Below are 17,980 nucleotides of genomic sequence, written 5' to 3' on the forward strand. Positions count from 1 at the left end.
CAACCGACACCGCCAAGCAGGGAGGGGCTACGTGGCGTCCCAGCGTGGCCGCTCTAGGCCTCTCCCTCTCGGCGCCGCGGACAGCAACAGGAAGAAAGATGGCGGCGGGCGGCGGGCAGCTCCGCGGCTCCTGAGGGAAGACTCTCTTGGCCGCCATGTACTCGGCGACCTCCTCTTCTTCTTCGCCGCCGCCGCCGCCGCCCCTCCTGTCGCCCCCCCGGCGGGATTTCATCTCGGTCACGCTCAGCGGCGGCCAGTTCCAGGCGGCGGGCGGCGGCGGCGGCTACAACAACAGCAAGGCCTGGCGGAGGCGCTCCTGCTGGCGGGTGAGAGAAGCCATTGAGCCGGGGGGGGCAGCGGGAGGGAGCGGGGTAGGCACCGAGGCGCCTGGCGCCTTCCGCCCGTTGAGCTGGGGCAGCTGCGGGGGGTGGGGGGGGCTGGAATTCAACAGGTCGAGCTTGCTGAGCCCTTCCTGGCGGGGGGGGGGCGCCGCCCTGTCGGCCCCTTGCTGCAGCACCTGCGTGTCCGGAGGCGCGAGTAAGGGCTGCTGACGCGGGTCTTTCGGGTTTGCTGTCCGCGGGTCGGTGCTGAAAAGGCGGAAGGCTGAACGGGCCAGGCCGTCTCCTCCCTTTCGGCCTGAAGAGGGGCCTCGGGTCGTCTCTGGTGACCCCCAGAGTAAACCCATTTTCTCCACGGATCGTAATGGGGTTAACCAGGATGAGCATAGTTTTGAAAGACGCCCACTTGCTGCAGATAAAAGAGCGCGGTTTCCATTTGTGTCTGGCTAAGCGTTTCTGGTAATAGGCAGCTTTAGGATCTCCAGCACTTGGTACTCTGAGATAGACTGCATCTGGACATGGGGGTTTCGTTCTTCTCTTTAAGATTAAAGGACAGGGCGGGTGGACTAAGAATCCGTCGAGTTCAGGATCTTACATACCATCGAATCCAGTTTGCTGCCTCTGGGTGTGTCAGCTGTTACCGAATAATACACAGTTTTTAAAAGTCTGCAGCCTTTGATCCCGAAAGCAGCATATCCCCATCAAGACCGGATAGAAATGGGCAGGCTTTGCCTCCATTTAGGTAGTTTTAATCTGCTTTTCAGAGAAATGCTCCCTGCCAAAATAGCTAGCACCAATGCATAGTCGGTAGACGAGGCTGGTAGCAACCAGCCAATTTTCTTGTTCCTGGATCATTTTGAGAAAAGAAAGGGCGCATCTAGGGGTGTGGCAAGTAACAGTGAGGTGTTGCTCATCCGCCAAGGACTTTTTCCTTCGAGACGTTTAGCGGAGAGCTGGCTGTGTCTGGCAGCTGCCATCCCACTGAAGACGGGAGCAGCCTTGCTCCAGAGCCAATGAATTGCATTGTATGTGAGGATTCCTTTCTCATTTAAGGCAGGAGGCAGAGAGGAGAACTGGGGCTACATCCGAGTCTTTGCAAAGGGCCACGAGAGAAGCAGAGGCTGCTTTCCTGGGGCATTTTGTGGAGGAGACGGGGTTGACTTCAGGCTTGGAGAGGGTGCTTTGCTGTCTGCCATCAATCACCAGATCAGAAGCGTTTGTGTTCTTTTGCTCCTGTTGTGAAGCGCCTCCTCTATTAGTCAAATGCATTAAGTAAATATTTCAGCAGAATCCTGTGCTCTTGCTGTAGCACTTGGCATCCAAAGATAACAGGGAAGTAGGCAGCGTCCAGCAGAGTTTGTGGGGACTCGCGCAGAGTTGGTGAGAGGACGAATTCGCAGGATGATTTTTCCTTTTGTTTATTGTCACGTTCGCCCTCAGAAATGGAAGCAGCTGTCCCGCCTTCAGCGGAGCATCATCCTCTTCCTCTTTGCCTTTCTGGTTGTCTGTGGAATCAAGACGTATGCAAACATGGCTGACCCGTGGAAAAGTAAGCCTGCTAGTTTCTGTACCCTAAATTGTTGTTGCGTAACGGAAATCGGTTGCTTTTGAAACAGCTCATACCACAATCCTGTATCTGTCCACTCAGAAGCACTGTATGTCTCTGGAGTGACTTGGGGCTTATTTTCAAATAAAAGGCTATTCTGCTTTGTGATTTTATACTGTGACAAAATATTTTTAGAAATTAAAATGTGTCCCAACTTTTCAGGCTGTTGTGTTCCCAAATTCCTAAGTATTGTTTTAGTTGCATTTTTTTGTTGTTGTTGAGAACATTTGACAGAAGAGGGTGATTTAGTGTTTTTTTCCTTCCTTTCTTGGAAGCAGCCTTAGGTAAGCCTTAGCGTTACGCTCAGCAGCTGATTTCATCCCGTTGCATCAGGTCCGTTGCAATTAATCTCTCCACGCAGGTGCCACCAGCAGATCTTTGGAGGAGCAGAAGGCTGATCTGGAGATCCCTGGATTGAATCCAGCAAATCAGGCGATTCTCCCAATACCCCAGAAAGCTGATGCCAGCCTCAGGGACTTTTCGCCTCAGGTAATTCCCCCTTTCTCTCCTCTGCCCCCCCACCCCCCCGTATTATCCTACGGTAAGCTAAGGGGCGGGTCAGCAGCCTTAGAGGGCTGGGCTGTCTGTGGCCATCATTGTTTGTAAATCTGGCCTTTGAACTTTCTAGCTAGAAGGGATTTTTCTAACTGGACGGATCCCCAGGCTGGCCTTTGCTGACTGAACTGAGTCAGCCGCCTTAAGCCTTCGTAACGCAACTGAGGGATTTCCCCTTCTCCCCGCATTCTCCTTTACAAGCTATTCTTTGAAGCATTTAGGGCTCTAAGAGTAATTCCTCCACTCCTGCCTATGAACCAATTCCTTTGGTTCTTCCCCCCCCCCCCAGAAACCTCTGAAGCAGATTCCTGCCCGACGAGGGCCTCCGAATCTGCAGATCCGGCCACCTTGGAGGGAGACGGAGGGAAAACCTGGCCAGGCAGATCAGGCGCATAACCTGGATAAGCCTGCCATTAGGTGAGCCCTTTGCTTAGGGAGGCAGTTTTGGACTCCTGCCCGGTTACACGTTTTAATAGCGTAGGATCCCGGGATCCCTGCCCGCAAGGACTGCCCATTTGTGCAGATTGGCAGGGAGGGTGCTGGAGAACGCCCTCCTGCGACGGGGAGTGTCTGTCTGTCTTCTCCATAGTTGTAGCGTAGTGGATGCCCAGGAAGGAGGGAACGCAATAACCCTCTTTTTGCAGCTGGGGAGGCCCCGCGATTGAGCCCAACCCGAGCCCCGAGCCGCCTTCCAAGAAAATAAACCCTCCAGGCAGGCCTCCCGCCGTGGCGTCCGAAGACCCGAAAGAGCCAGGTAGTGGGCAGGGCTCAGCTTAACCCAGAGGTTTGCCGACGCGGCAGCCCACGGGGCCTTTTCCTGGGAGGGAGACAGGTGGTGACTCTGCTTTTTCCCTCGAGAGCAGCTCCTGACGTCTCTTCCTTCCTGTCTCAGTGCCCCTCAATGAACGCCAGCTGGCCGTGATCGAAGCCTTCCGCCACGCCTGGAAAGGTTACAAGGAATTTGCCTGGGGCCACGACGAGCTGAAGCCCATCTCCAAGTCCTTTAACGAATGGTTTGGCCTCGGGCTGACCCTCATCGATGCGCTGGACACCATGTGGATCTTGGGCTTAAAGGCAGGTCTGTGCCTCGCCTGTCTCTTTGCTCCGCCTTCCTGCCCCAACCGGGGAAACCTAGAGAAGGTGGCCGGCTGGGTGGGCTCCTTGCTTTTCTCCCGGCCTTCACCAGTCCACCCTCCTTGTCAGTTGAGGGGGCTGTTTCTGAGGGACGCCTGTTTGGAGGGAGCCCGACGTATAGCAAATAAAAGGAGAAGCGTCTGGAATTCAGGAATAATCTCTCAGCCGGAACAGCCGAGCCCGGACCCCGTCTGGGGCTTCTCTTTCAGGAGGGGCTGCCGGAGAGGCAGGATCTGCAGGCAGATGCTTGTGCAGGCTGTCCCTTTCCTGCCCGGGAGACGTTGCTCGAGCTTCTGGGCTTCCTTTCCCCGATGCAGAGTTCCAAGAAGCCCGAGAGTGGGTCTCCCGGGAGCTCAGCTTCAACAAAGACGTGGATGTCAATCTCTTTGAGAGCGCCATTCGTATCCTCGGGGGCCTGCTGAGCACTTACCACTTGTCTGGGGACAGCCTCTTCCTGGAAAAAGCGGTAAGCTCCTTGCCTGCCTTTTAAGGCCTCTGGTGCGTCCCTCCCCTTCTCAGAAGGACCAAGAGGGCCTCTCCTCTCTCCCAGCACCTAAAAATGGCTGTGGCTCTCTCTCTCTCTCTTTCCTACCCTGCTGTTTCTCCCTTGTCCAGAAAGATATCGGGAGCAGGCTCATGCCGGCCTTTCACACCCCTTCCAAGATCCCCTTCTCGGATGTCAACATTGGGAAGGGCACAGCCCACCCGCCACGCTGGACCTCTGACAGCACCGTGGCCGAAGTGACCAGCATCCAGCTGGAATTCAGGGAGCTCTCCCGCCTGACTGGGGAAGAGAAGTTTAAGGTAGGGGGGGGGAAGGGAGTGGATTGGCTGGGCTCCCTCCTCTTAACGGTTCTGCTGAAGAGTGGAGCGGGGTGGGGTGGATGGAGAGGAAGAAGCTATCTAATCAAGAAGTGGACGCTTCCTTAGCTTCTGGGATAGTCAGTTACTCTGCTGTTTGGTTGCAGAAGGAAGCCTGGCGCAAACTTGTCTCCAGATAGACTAGTAAAGGCTTTTTGCATTTCTTCTCGGGGTGTAGCTCCACCAGGGTATATACTGTAACCCCCACAGGTGGTGGCTGGATGGAACTGGGTCCAGTCCCCTAGAAATCTGCTACACGTGTCTCAAAGTCTTCTTTGTGTACTGCTTTTCCTGGGTGTGGTTCCAAAGCTCCACTGTTTGTTCCTTTGCTTCCTAGAACGCTGTGGACAGGGTGATGAGACATGTCCACTCGCTCCCTGGCAAGAACGACGGCCTGGTGCCCATGTTTATCAACACCAACAGCGGGCAGTTCACCCATCTCGGGGTCTACACCCTGGGGGCTCGAGCTGACAGCTACTACGAGTATTTGCTCAAGCAGTGGATCCAGGGAGGGAAGAAGGAGAATGAGTAAATCCTTTTAAAATTCCCTTCCTTCCTTTATAAGAAATCTAGCAGGATTTTCTGTGGAGAATTCCAGGGCTTTTCCTGCAAGCTCTGCACAAAAGTGGAGTTTGGGTTGATTGGAAGTCAGGATGAAAATACTATTTCATTTTCACACCCATGAATGCTTTCCTGAAGCTGTGTTCCTCTCTTCTGGGAAAACCTTGCATGCGCAAAGACATACTCCCGTTCTCAAACACAATGTGTGATGTTTCTCCAGCTTATGGCCTGAAGATAACTGTAAATGAGGCAAGGATGCCTTCCTGGTTGGCGTTCTTGATCGACCTTCGTTATGCCTTTTATGGTATGCTTTGCTACCAGCAGCTAAGTCTACTCCTAACGACCGCGCTCTTTCCCCTGGCAGGCTCCTGGAAGACTACGTGAAGGCTGTGGAGGGCGTGAAGATGCACCTGCTCCGGAAATCCTATCCCAAAAGGCTGACCTTTGTCGGCGAGCTCGCTCACGGCCGTTTCAGTGCGAAGATGGTGAGCCTTCTTTTGAGGATAGGGGGTGGGGGAGGGGGCAGAGGGGCACCTGTTTTTCCACAAACCTGCTCTTCCCAGAGAGTCTCGGGGTGTGCTGGTGGAATAAGGCAGTCTCTTGCTTCCTCTTCAGCAACCAGCTACCCTCCATGCTGTTGTTAAGCAGTTTCTGAACGGCAGTGGATGGATTCGCTTAATTAAGCAGATTTCCCCTTCAGGGTCCAAGCACTGTGTCTTCAGCCCTTTGGCTGGGCCTTTTAGTCCCCTGGAGAAGCCGCTGGGCTGCCAGCACCTGCCGCAATGGCCCCTCTCAAGGGTTCATATCCGCCTGCGCAGATCTTCCCCCTTCCTTCTTGGCTCTCCTTGCTGAAATATCAGTTCCTGTGCTCTGAATAGGAAACCCCTTCCCTGGGCTGCGACAGGAAGACAGCTGGCGGGGGAGCCAGCCAGGCGTGGTGCGCCCCAGCCCCAGAGGCTTCCCGGCTTGAGCGTAGGAGAGGGGCTTTTGCAGAGGAAGCCGGTGGCCCACCATCTCCCCTCCCTCTGTGTTTCCGGAGCAGGATCACCTGGTCTGCTTCTTGCCTGGGGTCCTGGCCCTCGGCGCGCACAACGGGCTCCCTGCAGATCACCTGACCCTGGCAGCGGAGCTGGCGGAAACCTGTCACCAGATGTACGTGCAGGTAGAGACTGGCCTGAGCCCCGAAATCGTCCACTTCAACATGCATCCGCAGAAGGACCGGAAGGACGTGGAAATCAAGGTGAGCAGCTCAGCAGCCCTGACCCTGCCCGGGTCCCCGGAGTCCCTGGCGGAGGGAGGGCGAGACCCGCTCTGCTGCGGGCATCCGGGTGGCGCACGGGGATGCCCACACAGGGTGGAAATGCAGGGCTGCGCTGCCCTCGGCTTTCCTTCTGCTCTCCTTTGCCCAGACGGCCGACAGGCACAACCTGCTGCGTCCTGAGACGGTGGAGAGCCTCTTCTACCTGTATCGGTTCACCGGCGATAAGAAGTACCAGGATTGGGGTTGGGAGATCTTGCAGAGTTTCAATAAATACACCCGGGTGAGTCTGAGCTGGGGGTCCCATCAGAGAGAGCAAAGGAGGAGACGCACACGCCCCATTAGCAGGAGGTACAGCTGGGGCCAAGCAGGCTTTGAATGAACAGCGCCCCAAGCAAGCCAAGATGGTGAACTTTGACGGCCTTCGAATTTCACACTGGGCTTCCCCCGTCCAGGTCCCGACTGGCGGCTACACGTCCATCGACAACGTCCAGAGCCCCGGCCATCCAGAGCCGAGAGACAAGATGGAGAGCTTTTTCCTGGGCGAGACTCTCAAGTACTTTTTCTTGCTGTTTTCGGATGACCTGAACTTGATCAACCTGGACAAGTACGTCTTCAACACGGAGGCCCACCCGCTCCCCATCTGGCCACCGGCGTAAAGAGAAGCCGGGCGTCTGCCGCTCCCAGGTTCGATCCTGCCCCCATTCCAGGGACCTGGCGGGAGGCTGAGCGACATTCCTGGTGAAGGGAATTCCTCCCGGAGGAATTGTATGTGAGGGGAGGTGGGTTTCTGGCCTGGAATCACTGCCCCCTCTCCGAAAAGGGGCACCCAAAGGAGGAACGGGCAATCAGGTCACTGCCGTGCCAGATCCCGCTTGGCATATGTGAAGAGCGCAGAGCTCACTTTGACCCAGGGAGCACCTCAAAATAGCAAGAGAGGGGACCCCTCTTCCGTTGTCTCCGTTCCGTGGCCTTTTCCCCAGGTATTCACCCCAGGGTCAGACCAAGGCTGCAGGTGGGGGTGGGGTAGGGGTGATCCTGTCCAAAGGAGAGTCCTCCCCTCAAAAACAGTTGCTGACCTCCTGGTCCCGAATAATGGGGGGGGGACTTGTGCCCTGTTGTGAACTGGGGAGAAGCTGGATGTGGGGGTTAAATATATATATATATATATATTTTCTTAACTTATCTGCAGCAATGCAGGGAGAAAAATGTGAAAATTTACATTATGAGAAAGCTAAAACAGAAGGTTATCTATGTAGGAAATTATATACGTATAATATGAATAACGTTTTGGCTCAGGTATCCTACCGAAAACCGCTTCCTGCGTGGGTTCCTCTTCCAGGTTGGAGGCCCGAGGGGGCTCTTGACCTTTACTTTGCAAGCCTATTCGGGGGAGGGGGGGCTGGAGAGCAAGGAAGCAGCGGGTCGCATGGTCCTTGTCCCCAGAGCGGATTCTGCCCACCAGGATTTCTGTCTTGTGCTTGAAAAGATCCCCTGGAAAGTTCGGCTGAAGAACCAACCGCTAACCAGCCTTTGCTCTGTGGCCTTTCAACGCCAGCCACAGGGGAAGCTGCTCCCAAAGGTGTGAACTGAGGTATATTTACACCAAAGCGTGGAACAAAGGCTTGTTCGCTTCTGCTTTGCGCTTTGTTGTCTTTCTGTCTCTCCGAGTGCCTGCAGGATCCAGCTCCCACCCCTCCCTTGCTCTGCCTTTTCGCCCCTCCCTTTCTAGCTTTCATTTCCCTCCCTTTCCCAGTTGCTCAATCTCAGCACTTTAAAGTGGGGGCAGAGAGAAGATTCACGGGACAATCTTAGCCGGTTTTGGTGGGACCGATTTGTTGTATTTGGGGACCTCCCTAAGTGTGTCCTTTGTGCTTGCTGCTGTTCTGCCACTTGGTCACAATGCTGTTGTGGCTGGAAAAGCTGCTTTAAATCCCCCCCCAACGAAAGGACAGGGAGACCCAGCTGGCCCGGTCCCCCTCGGCACAGAGGGGAGCTGCCGTTGGTGCCATGGCAGGAGAAATCCCGGCTGGATTGTTTTCTGTGAAAGTGGCTTCAGAGGGCCTGGGAATCCTGTTTCTTTTTTGTATGTTATGCCTGACCCAACATGCATGTTTCCCAAGACCGGGGTGTTTGGTACTACCTAACAGAGGGGACGTTGCAGTGACCCGAAATCAAGAGAACGATCGCTCGGAGCTCTCGGCGTGGGCCTCGGACTCCGCTCCTTCTCCCCGGCAACATCACGAAGCCGGGGACTCGGGGAGAACCAAACACTTCGAACAGTTGAAGCACAATTAGTTGTCGTAACAAAGATTCTTCTCACTGTAATTGTGGACTTCTGGAGGACTTCACCATTGCCACGTTCCTTTTAAGTGAAATTGGTGTTTGCTCTTGTAGGCACAAAGTCCCACCTGAATTTTGGGGGGGAGCAGTCCCAGTTTTCGAGCGTAGTTTTCTGTTCCCCCATTTAAACAGACCCTGGAATTTAAAAGCCATACTGCAAATCCCCAGTTTTGGGAGGCTGACACTTTACTTTGAACTGGTGCCTTCCGATTTGAAGGGGAGAGAGAGAAGGGTTGGCATGTACCCCAAAGTGAGCATTTCTTCCAGCCCACGGAAGTCCAGAGCTGGGCTGCAGACCCACAACCTGCAGTTCTCCGAGCCTCTTTTAAGCGGGCCACCTAAGATGTTTGGTTCCTGGATCCTTCTCAGAGTTAGGTGCCAAACGTGCCCCCCCCCAACCCCCAAGTGCAGAATCGGTTTGCTGCTTTGTTTACTGGTGTTCAACCCTGAATTACCACTTGCCTCGTGTTCTCCATGGAGGCTGGGATGTCGTCCTAATTTTGGAAATTTCAAGAGAAATGTACCACATCAGGAAAACCGAGCTCCATTTTCATGTTTGTCTTGCGGAGCCAAATGTGATTTTTTTGCTGTTTTTATCATGGCCAGCTCATCTCACGTCTTAAGAGCAGATGAGAGAGTCTTAAATGATCAGGCACAACAGGCAGTAAACAGACCGGAAGTGAGGGCAGGATTGTGGCTGCCAAACTTGGTAGGGAAGCTCGCTATTGTGAGGAGCACCTTCGTGCTCCCATCGTTCCCTCTGCATAATTACTTTCAAATTGCCTTTTTTTCTCCCAAGAAGAGACATACTTGCCGAAGCCTCGTTGGTGTGATCTGCTCCAAGGTATTTGTAAAGTAGAATTGATTCTTTTGTGAATGTGCAAATGGTTCAAAGTGCGACTCACCTTTTTGTGGAGGTGGGAAATATCTCTGAAAGAGAATCTTAAGTGATTTTGGCTGGGGAGTCAGTCTGCAGAAATTCTACTCCACCTTAATAAACTTGCAATTTATTTTGAGAGGCTGCATTTTTCTGTGCCACCAACTGCTTGTATGTTTCTGTCTTGCCAGAACGGGCTGAGCTGGCTTTTGCATGAGAGGTTGAAGGAAAAAAGGCCCCGGGAAGTGGAACTGGCCCTGGGTTCAAGGCCTGTGGCAGGCGCGTCCTCCCTCGACGGTGGCAGAGCACAGAGGGAGAACTCCCGTCTGTAGGGTCTCCGGAGCGAAACCAAGCCGGCAAGGGAAGGAAGCGTTTTTCCTTGGGGTGCGAGTCTCCTGGGTCTCCCCCCGAGTGGGTGAGGGCCTGGCTAGATGGTCCAAAGGTCTAGGGTAGCCCCCCTACTGCTTTCAGGGCCACCGACTTAGAATGACCAATCTGAATGCATCTAAGCGCTGCGTTTGAGCTCTTCCCCTGCCCTCCCCCAATTGCCAGATCCTTTCTCAGAAAGAGGTGAACAGAAGGCCCGTTTCATAAGGAGCTTTATTCCTCCTTATTCTTCACACCGTGGCATGAAAGCGTCACTGCTTTAAAGAGGACACGCCGGTTTCCCTCCCTTTGTGCTTCTCTTACACACCGGCTGGCAACTCAGAGCCTACTTGGTGGCCTTGATGGTGGCAGCCTCCACCCAGCCCCGGATGATCCTGGCTTCCTGCAGCCGAGCTTCCCTGGCCGAGGCGGGATCAGCTGGGTCGGAGCTCCTGTTGGGGGGGAAAAAAAGGCCCAGTGAAGTGGACCATCCCTGAGGCTTGTCAAAGGGCAAGCGTCCAGCCGTGGGAGCTAAGCAGTTACAAGGGGCCCTCCGTCGCCGTGGGTCCTCTTTCTGAAGCATTTAAAATGAGTAAAAGCTTGTTTTTCAAAACAAAGAGGGCCAATGAATCATCTGAAGGGACTTTCTTAAAGAAGTCCAGTTGCCATTTGGGACAACCATGAGCTGGATGACCGAGAAGCTCCATAGAGACCTGAAGAGAGCTAATGGGCTCCCCGGCTCAGCACCTGGGCTGCACGAAGGCCACCAAAAGCCCACCTGATCCGGGAGACGGCGGCAGCGGCCCCCCTTGGTCAGCAGGCAGGGGCAGCCCGGAGCGGGAGGCAGCTACCTTGTGAACCAGACACTCCCGCAAGAGAGAGAGGGTGGGGAGGAGGAGGGGGAAAGGCCGGTCTAGGACTCCGCAGGGCAAGAAGAGAACAATCCGAGGAGCCCTCTTTGGGGGAGCTGGGGAAGAAGCCACCGGGGGGCCCGCTTGGCCAAACGTACCGGAGATCGAGGTGGTGGGCGCCTCCTTTGATGGTGATGGCAATCAGAGAGGAACTCAGGTTCTTCCGCACCTGGGAAAGGCAACATCTGAGAGTCAAACTTCCCGTGGGTGGGGGAGGGGTGAGGGAGAGATCAGGTAACAGGTCCAGGTAGATCTGAGCAGATCCCAGGAACACCGAGCAGGTACTTACGCCGCCTGATGCCCACGGGTCCAAATCTCCATTGGAAAAGATGATGTTGCTCGCAGCAGCCAGATCTACAGTTATCAAAAGAGCAGCAAGGTTATTCATAGGTTTGAACGAGGAAGCCCACAAAAGCCCCCCGGGTGCCCGTGAGCCAGTGGGGAAGCGGTGGCGGTGGTGGGGGTCGGGAGGAGAGTGCCCGCCTTAAACCATTCAGTGGCTCCGCGAAGGCTTTTCTCGGCAAGGTTGCTTTAGCCAGCCAGGCCCAGAGGCTTTTCCCACAGGAGGTCCCAGCCTTGGACCGAAAGCTTCGGGATTCCACAGCATCCTCACAAAGAGGCCCAGAGGACAGGAGGCCCCATTGTCCCTGTGAATCTGGGACCACATTCTGCTGCGCTTCAAGACCGCCCAAGCGGCCCACAGGAGGCAGCAGGGTCCTCCTCCCGCAGATCACAAAGAGCAAGTGGGGCCCTTCAGGAGCCTCCCCCCCCAAATCACAAGCCGAAATCCAGAGACACGAGCTAAACAGGTTGCTGCTCACCACTGCCCCAAAAGTTGGTCCGCAACCAGGATGGCTGGGGCCAGACCCCCCACTTGCGAAAGCAGTAGTCTTCCCGGGCGGCCTCGGTGAAGGGCAGCTCCGGAAACATGTCGGTCACGTTGTTGCTGTCGAACGTTAAGTTGATCTCTGTGCAGACCTGGAACAGAGGAGAGTCTGGCTGGCAGAAGAAGCAAGCGCCCGGCTCCCGTCCGGGCTTGGGGTGAACAGGCGGGCCGTGCCTGGCCCGCGTCAGCCCAGCGAGAGGAAAAGGAGCACCCCGAACACCCCGTCTGCAGCACTCCACGCGGGAATGGGAGACCCCCAACAGGAAACCTTCCACCATCCCCACCTGGCACCGTGGCAGTCACCTCCAATCCTGGCCAGCCCCGGTGAGACGGCTCTTCCCCCAACGTACCTGATAGTCCCAAGCCTCAGCGTCGGGCCCGGTGCCACAGCCGGTTGGATCGGAGCACTTCTGGTACAGCTTGTAAATGTCGAAACACGTTTCCGTCCCGGTGGAGTTGTAAAATACTCCTGGTAGAGCAAGAAGAGGAGGCTGAGTCCACTCCAGGTGCTCAAAGGAGACGAGACTAGGCTGGGGGGGGGTTTCCTCCCTTAAGCCGAAATCATCCCACGGAGCCCCCCACCTCGGGAGAAAAGGCTCCCAAAGTCTCAGGTTAAAATCCTTTGGAAGCAGCAGCAGCAGCTGCTGGAGACTGTTCGGTCAACAAGCCCCAAAACAGGCTTAAGGCTTCAGCACGCGACGGAGGAAAGGAAGGCGTTCTTTGCCAAGCTCTGGTTTTTGTCGTAGAAAGCAACTCTTGCTGGTGGCTGGGCAGAGAAACTGCCAATATCCCTTGTTAAACCTCCTTCTGTTCAGCCAAGGTATAAATCCTAGGAACAGCAGGAGGCCAAGATTTTCCTCCTCTGCTGCCTCCCGGCCAGAGAAAGTCCAGGGGGCAGCAGCCCGCTCTCCTCCCCCCGCATCTGAAAAGCAGGGGGCAAGCCTGGACCTGCCTTTTCCCTCATTTTGGCCAGGATCCACCACACCTCGGTGGGTACCAGCCAATGGGAGGGAGGGGAGGAGATCTGTCGTTGCTGTCTTGGAGATGAGGGATCAGCTGACCTGCTCTCCTGGTAGCCCAGAAAAACAAAGAGTGAAGCGCAGCTAGCAAGACCGGCCGTCCCACCGGCTGAGCCCAGAGAAGCAGAAACCCCGGAGGGGCTCCCAACGGGCAGAGGGGAGCTCCAGGGCTGCTTCTGGCCGACACCTGGCCCATGGCTTCTGCAGAGACGCAAGGCCAAAGTCTCAGCTCGGACACCTACCTGCCTAAACTCCTAGAGGGGCTCCAGAACCTGCGTTCCCAGAATGCCCTGTGTGACGTGGTGCTGGAGGCCGAGGGGGCCTCGTTCCCCGCCCACAGAGCCCTCCTTGCCGTGGGCAGCAGCTACTGCAGGATGCACTTTGCCAGGGAGCCAGCCGACCGGGCAAGCCCGCTCAGGCTGGCCCCGCCAGTCACCGCCCGGGGCCTGCAGGGCGTCTTGTCTTTCCTTTACTCCAACCGGCTGGAGCTGACTCTGCAGACGGTTGAGGAGGTCTTCCGGGCGGCCGAGGCGCTGCTGGTGCGCGAGGTGATGCGCCTGGTCTTCCGCTTCCTGGAAGGAGCACTGGACCGGCACTCCTGCCTGCCCATCCTCCGCCTCGCTCGACGGCTCGGCCCCGAAGAGCTGAGACTGAAGGTGCAGCGCTGGGTGAGCAAGCACTGCGGCCACATCCTGAGGGACCCCGCACAGCTGAAGGAGCTGGACAGGGCGACCCTGTGCGGCATCCTGGACGGAGGGGACACCCGGGGGCTGACCGAACTGGAGCTCTTTCGGGCGGCCCTTTGCTGGCTGGAGCACAACAGCACCCAGCCGGGAGAGGCAGCCGAGGTGCTGGGCCACATCCGCTTTCCCTTTATACCGCTCCCAGATCTGCAGAGCTTCGTCCAGGAAGCAGCCGTCATGAAAACCGAGCCTGCTTGCCGCCGGTACCTCCGGGAAGGCCTGGACTACCACGGGCAGCCGTACCTGCAGCCGCTTCTGCAGAGCGAGCGCACTCAGGTGCGCCACAGGAACGAGACGCTGATGGTGCTGGGGGGCCGATCGGCAGACAACGCCGTCTGCGGGGACCTCTGGGCTGCTGACCAGCACGGCCATTCGTGGACGGCCCTCGGGAAGCTGAGTGGGCCCGTGTACAATCACTGCGTGGCTGTCCTCCACGACTTTGTCTTCGTGATGGGCGGGCAGGAGAGCTTTGACCCGACAGGCCAGGAGCCTTCCAAGAAGGTAAGGGCAACCTGGCCAGCCTGGGAACTGCCCCAAGGGCCAGAGCTGGCGGCTTGGTCTTCCTTAAGAGTCAGAGGCCAACGGAGTCGTTTGAGGGGAGCAAATGTTTCTTCGTTGGCATCACTATAGAGTTCCTGGTGGCAAGGCTGATTTCCACCTTCCCAAATGGAGAAGTGGGCAGCTGAGACCCGGGGCAGCCACTGGCCTTTCCTTCTTCCAACTCCAGGTGTTCAGGTTCGACCCATGCCGCAACACCTGGCTGCAGCTGGCGAGCATGCTGGTGCCCAGGACCCGCTTCTACGCTGGAGTGCTGAACGAACGACTGGTGGCTGTGGGGGGAGGAGTGCTGCTGGGGATGCCGACTGACACGGCCGAGGAGTACCGCCTTGCCAAGAATGCGTGGCGGCCCCTCACGCCCTTTCCGGTGCCGGTGGCCGACCATGCGGGGGCGACTCACGGAGGCATCTTGTACATCTCAGGTGCGGAAGGGTCTCTTTCAGGGCAAGGAGCGGCTGGCACGGGCCCCTCTGGTGCGAGAAGGCCCTGGGTTTGGGGCCGTCCCCTTTCCAGGCTGAGAGCGGCCTGTGTCCAGGGGCCAGTTGCAGAGGAAGGAGCACTCACCCTTTTCTCCGTCACAGGGGGCTTCGCGCAGGGCCAGACCCTGAGTGCCATGCACAGCTACCTCCCCCGCCTGCGCTGCTGGGTCAGGAACCGGCCGATGGCCTTTGCCCGCTGCGATCACGGGATGGCAACGGTGGGAGACCGCATCTTCTGCCTGGGAGGAAGGGCCCTGGCCAAGGTAGGTGGCATTTGCTCCCTCCTGTTTGGGCTCCCGGGACTCCCCGAGGCCCAGCTGGGTGCTCTTTGCAGGCCCCCTGGTTCTAGCCCTACGCTTTGGTTCTTTGCAGGGCCAGGAGTGGGTCCCTGTGAGCGAGGCGGAGTACTATTGCCCCGTCACTGATCGATGGGCCCGGCTCCGTCTGTCGGCCGTCGACCTCTGCCACTTCAGCCTCACCACCAGCCAGCTTCAGCTCTACGTCACGGGCGGGGGGTCTCTGCGGCGGAGGAGCAAAGAGGACGGCGTCTGGGCCTGCCATCCTAGCAGGGGAACCTGGATAAAGGTGGGCTGTCTGCCCCGGGCTCTGGCGGATCACGCCTGCTGCTTCGTTCACCTGCCGCCCTGGATGGCAGGTCCAGGAGGAGCCGAGAGAGAGGAGCCTTCGGACGGCGGGGGGAAATAGCTGGATCAAAGCAGTTTGGGTTTTTCCCGGGGTGACCGTCAGGGACATGAACTGGCAGCGATTCTGTCCCCAGGCCCCACCCTGGAGAAAGGCAGCATTTGTGGAATGAAACTGAGCGTGGACTCACCAGAAAGAGCGGCCAGCCCTCGCATGGGATCCTTACTGGCCAGCATCAGTTCACAGCCAACCTGAATTAACAGACACGCCCAGGCTCAATTTCTTATGCTTTCTGCCCCAAATCCCAAAGTGCTTATATCGTCTGTACCAGGAGTCACGAAACGCAAAAGTAGCCACAGGGCGATGTTTGCTTACCCTTTGGTAAACATACCAGCCCTGGGCATAGGCATGTGAAAGGGTTTGGGTGTGGAAAGCTTGCAACTGTATTTTACAAATTACAATATCAGCATTAAAGTGACACCACCACAAAACGGAGGTTATTTTTGCCAAGTTGGGGGTCCCGAGGGACAGAGTTGCCCTACAGCTGAAGAAGGGCAAGCCTTTACCTTGACGGGGTTTGCCGGAAAATGGCCGATAAAGTCAGTCTTGTAAGGATAATCCATCATCGCCATCATGGTGAAGGCATTCCGGGCAAACCCAAAGAGCTGCTTGACGTCCTCCTGAGTCGAAAGCGGGTGGCAGAGCGCCATCTCTGTGCTGATTCTCCTGTAAGCTTAACACAAGAGAAAGACACAATTGGCATCCTCGACCTGTGAAATAAACTGCATTTGGGGTTTAAACCATTCCGGTCAAGTGCAGGGCAGCAAGGTATCCAGTCGCAAACTGCCCACAACTTCACACCCTAAAAAGTGACCGTCCCAAGGGCCGTTCACCCCTATTCAGGGCTCCTTCCTTCACCTCCAACCAGGCTGAGGTCTTTGATTTGTCGGAATGCTTCTCGGACAGCTTTGGGACACTCTGGACTGTAGTTTTCAAAGTCCTGGGAGAAAAAGACAAAATTCCCTCACTGAGTCAGATTCACTGGGGTGTGAGAGGTTTCGCTTAGCAGGAAAAAGGGCACCCAATCAAGCCGCCTTTTCTTACTGCCGTGACGTCCTTGAAGAACTGGCCGGGCTCTCCAATCCCCGCGGTGGACAGCACAGGGGCGCTGGCCGCGAGGGCCCCGACCACCAGATTGGGGTACTTCTGTCTCATGTAGGCGCTGAGCATCCCTCCGTAACTGAAGAGGGATAGCGAGAAAGCGATTATTTTCCTGGAGAGGAAGCAGAGAATTCTAGGCTCATTGAAAGGAGGAAGGGACCACAGCCTCATCGGGATCCTTGGCGCTCTAAAAACGTGCAGCCGGTGCACGGGGCGCCCGCTATTTTGCTAGGGAGCCGCCCTCACCTGCCCCCGAAGGCGACGACTGGGGAGTTCTGCGCCCGGTGCTGCTCCTTCAGCCACGCGATGAGAACCGCGTAGTCGGCCAGGGCTTGCTCCACGCTCAGCAGCCCGGCATTTTGCCCCTTCAGGGACTCCGCTCCGAACGGAAGCGATTTCCCGTAATACCTCTGAATCAAGCCAGGAGAAAAGGCGAGCCGGTGAGGATCCGGTGCCCCGGCGGCCCCCAAGACTCAGACCTCGGGCGCCCCGGCCAGCCCGGAGCCGGCAGCGGCCCACTTACGTGCTCGGCAAAGACCACCAGGGCCCCCTGCTGCTCCGCCAGCTCCAGCAGGAAGCCGGTGTTGAGGGCGAAGGTCCAGACGTTCCCTTCGTTCCCCGTGTAGAAGAAGATGGGGCCAGCCCCCGGCCTCCAGAACTCGTCTGTGGGACACAGCGGTGAGCGGGAAAGCGCAATCAGTCCTCGTTTAGCGACGGCCTCGTTTAGCAACCGTTTGCAGTTACACTCGGCAACCAATTGCGGTCTGCTCAGCCGCCCTTCTCCCCCCCCCCGGGCTCACCTGCGATCAGGTACCGCTGGAGGAAGGTCCGGTTGCGGCAGCTCTGGAAGTTGAAGTGGTCCAGCCGCTGCCGGAAGAAGCGCTCCTGGAAGGCCGGCCGGGCTGCGGGGAAGACCGGGCGGCGTTAGCGAGCGCGTCCCCCGCCCCACGGCAGCCCCCCCCCGCCCGGGAGAGCGCAGGCGCGGCTTGCGGCGGAGACCCTCACCTGCCGCCCCCAGAGCCAGCAGCAGCAGCAGCGGCAGGGGCAGGGAGGGGCGCGGGGGTCCCGCCGGGCTCGCTTCCATGCCGCCGCCGCCGCCAGTCACGCGCCCCGGGGCCCGCCGGTCATGTGCGCGGAAGTCACGTGCCCCCCGTCCGTCGCCATGGGGACCGAGGCCGCCCCCGCGCTGCCCAGGAGGGTCGCGGGGTGTGTGTGTGGGGGGGGTCCGGCCTCTCCCGCCGCTTCCTCCCCGCAGCCCCCCCCCCTCCCCCGGCTGCAGATCCCGGCCCTGCATGAGGCGGGGGGGGGTCCGGCCGGGCGCCCACCGCCCCCGATGCGCCGCCGGGGGTCGCGGCCGCCTCCCTTCCCCGCCCGCTGGCTGGCTGGCGCCGGGCGAGGCGGAGGCGGAGGCGGCGCGCTCTCTGTGCGCCCCGCGGCTCGGCACGGAGGCGGCGGCGGCGGCGGCGGTGAGCGGGCGCCCGGCCGGCAGGCCCTGCCCGGGGGCGGCGGGGGGCGGCGGGGGAGCCCCTCTCGGGCTGCCGCGGGCGGGCGAGGCGGGCGGGAGCCGGGCAGCCTCCCGAGGGGCTCCTGCGGGGGGGGGAGGGTCGGGGACCGCTGTCCGAGGACCCCCGCCGGGCCGGATCCTCCCTGCCGGCCGCCCTTCCGCGGCTGCCCCGGGCGAG

General features: G+C 58.0%; 3 protein-coding genes across 3 annotated transcripts; 2 read left to right on the forward strand and 1 right to left on the reverse strand.

The window, feature by feature from the left end:
- The first annotated feature begins 41 nt into the window (after nucleotides 1-41).
- MAN1B1 (mannosidase alpha class 1B member 1) lies at nucleotides 42-9,672 on the forward strand. The gene is given in 14 exon segments (XM_081339760.1): nucleotides 42-326; nucleotides 1,779-1,887; nucleotides 2,306-2,433; nucleotides 2,789-2,916; nucleotides 3,144-3,253; nucleotides 3,392-3,577; nucleotides 3,951-4,099; nucleotides 4,249-4,437; nucleotides 4,832-5,022; nucleotides 5,420-5,540; nucleotides 6,098-6,295; nucleotides 6,465-6,596; nucleotides 6,769-6,960; nucleotides 6,962-9,672. Coding segments are annotated over 14 exon segments (2,085 nt in total). The 5' UTR covers nucleotides 42-155; the 3' UTR covers nucleotides 7,043-9,672.
- A 150-nt stretch (nucleotides 9,673-9,822) lies between these two features.
- DPP7 (dipeptidyl peptidase 7) lies at nucleotides 9,823-17,443 on the reverse strand. The gene is made up of 13 exons (XM_081339762.1): nucleotides 17,304-17,443; nucleotides 17,099-17,200; nucleotides 16,822-16,961; nucleotides 16,545-16,708; nucleotides 16,242-16,377; nucleotides 16,056-16,137; nucleotides 15,704-15,870; nucleotides 15,328-15,388; nucleotides 12,047-12,165; nucleotides 11,632-11,788; nucleotides 11,100-11,164; nucleotides 10,909-10,979; nucleotides 9,823-10,351 (listed from the first exon to the last, which is right to left on the reverse strand). Exons 1-13 carry the CDS (start codon nucleotides 17,380-17,382, stop codon nucleotides 10,246-10,248), a joined length of 1,449 nt encoding a protein of 482 aa, XP_081195888.1. The 5' UTR covers nucleotides 17,383-17,443; the 3' UTR covers nucleotides 9,823-10,245.
- LOC308674899 (kelch-like protein 9) lies at nucleotides 12,179-15,628 on the forward strand. Its single transcript, XM_081339761.1, has 4 exons — nucleotides 12,179-13,959; nucleotides 14,186-14,438; nucleotides 14,598-14,758; nucleotides 14,868-15,628. The coding sequence occupies exons 1-4, from the start codon at nucleotides 12,910-12,912 to the stop codon at nucleotides 15,198-15,200; spliced, it is 1,797 nt and encodes a 598-aa protein (XP_081195887.1). The 5' UTR covers nucleotides 12,179-12,909; the 3' UTR covers nucleotides 15,201-15,628.
- Nucleotides 17,444-17,980: the final 537 nt, after the last annotated feature.

Source organism: Vipera berus, assembly GCF_964194415.1.
Source record: "Vipera berus genome assembly, chromosome: 15".
NCBI lineage: Eukaryota > Metazoa > Chordata > Lepidosauria > Squamata > Viperidae > Vipera > Vipera berus.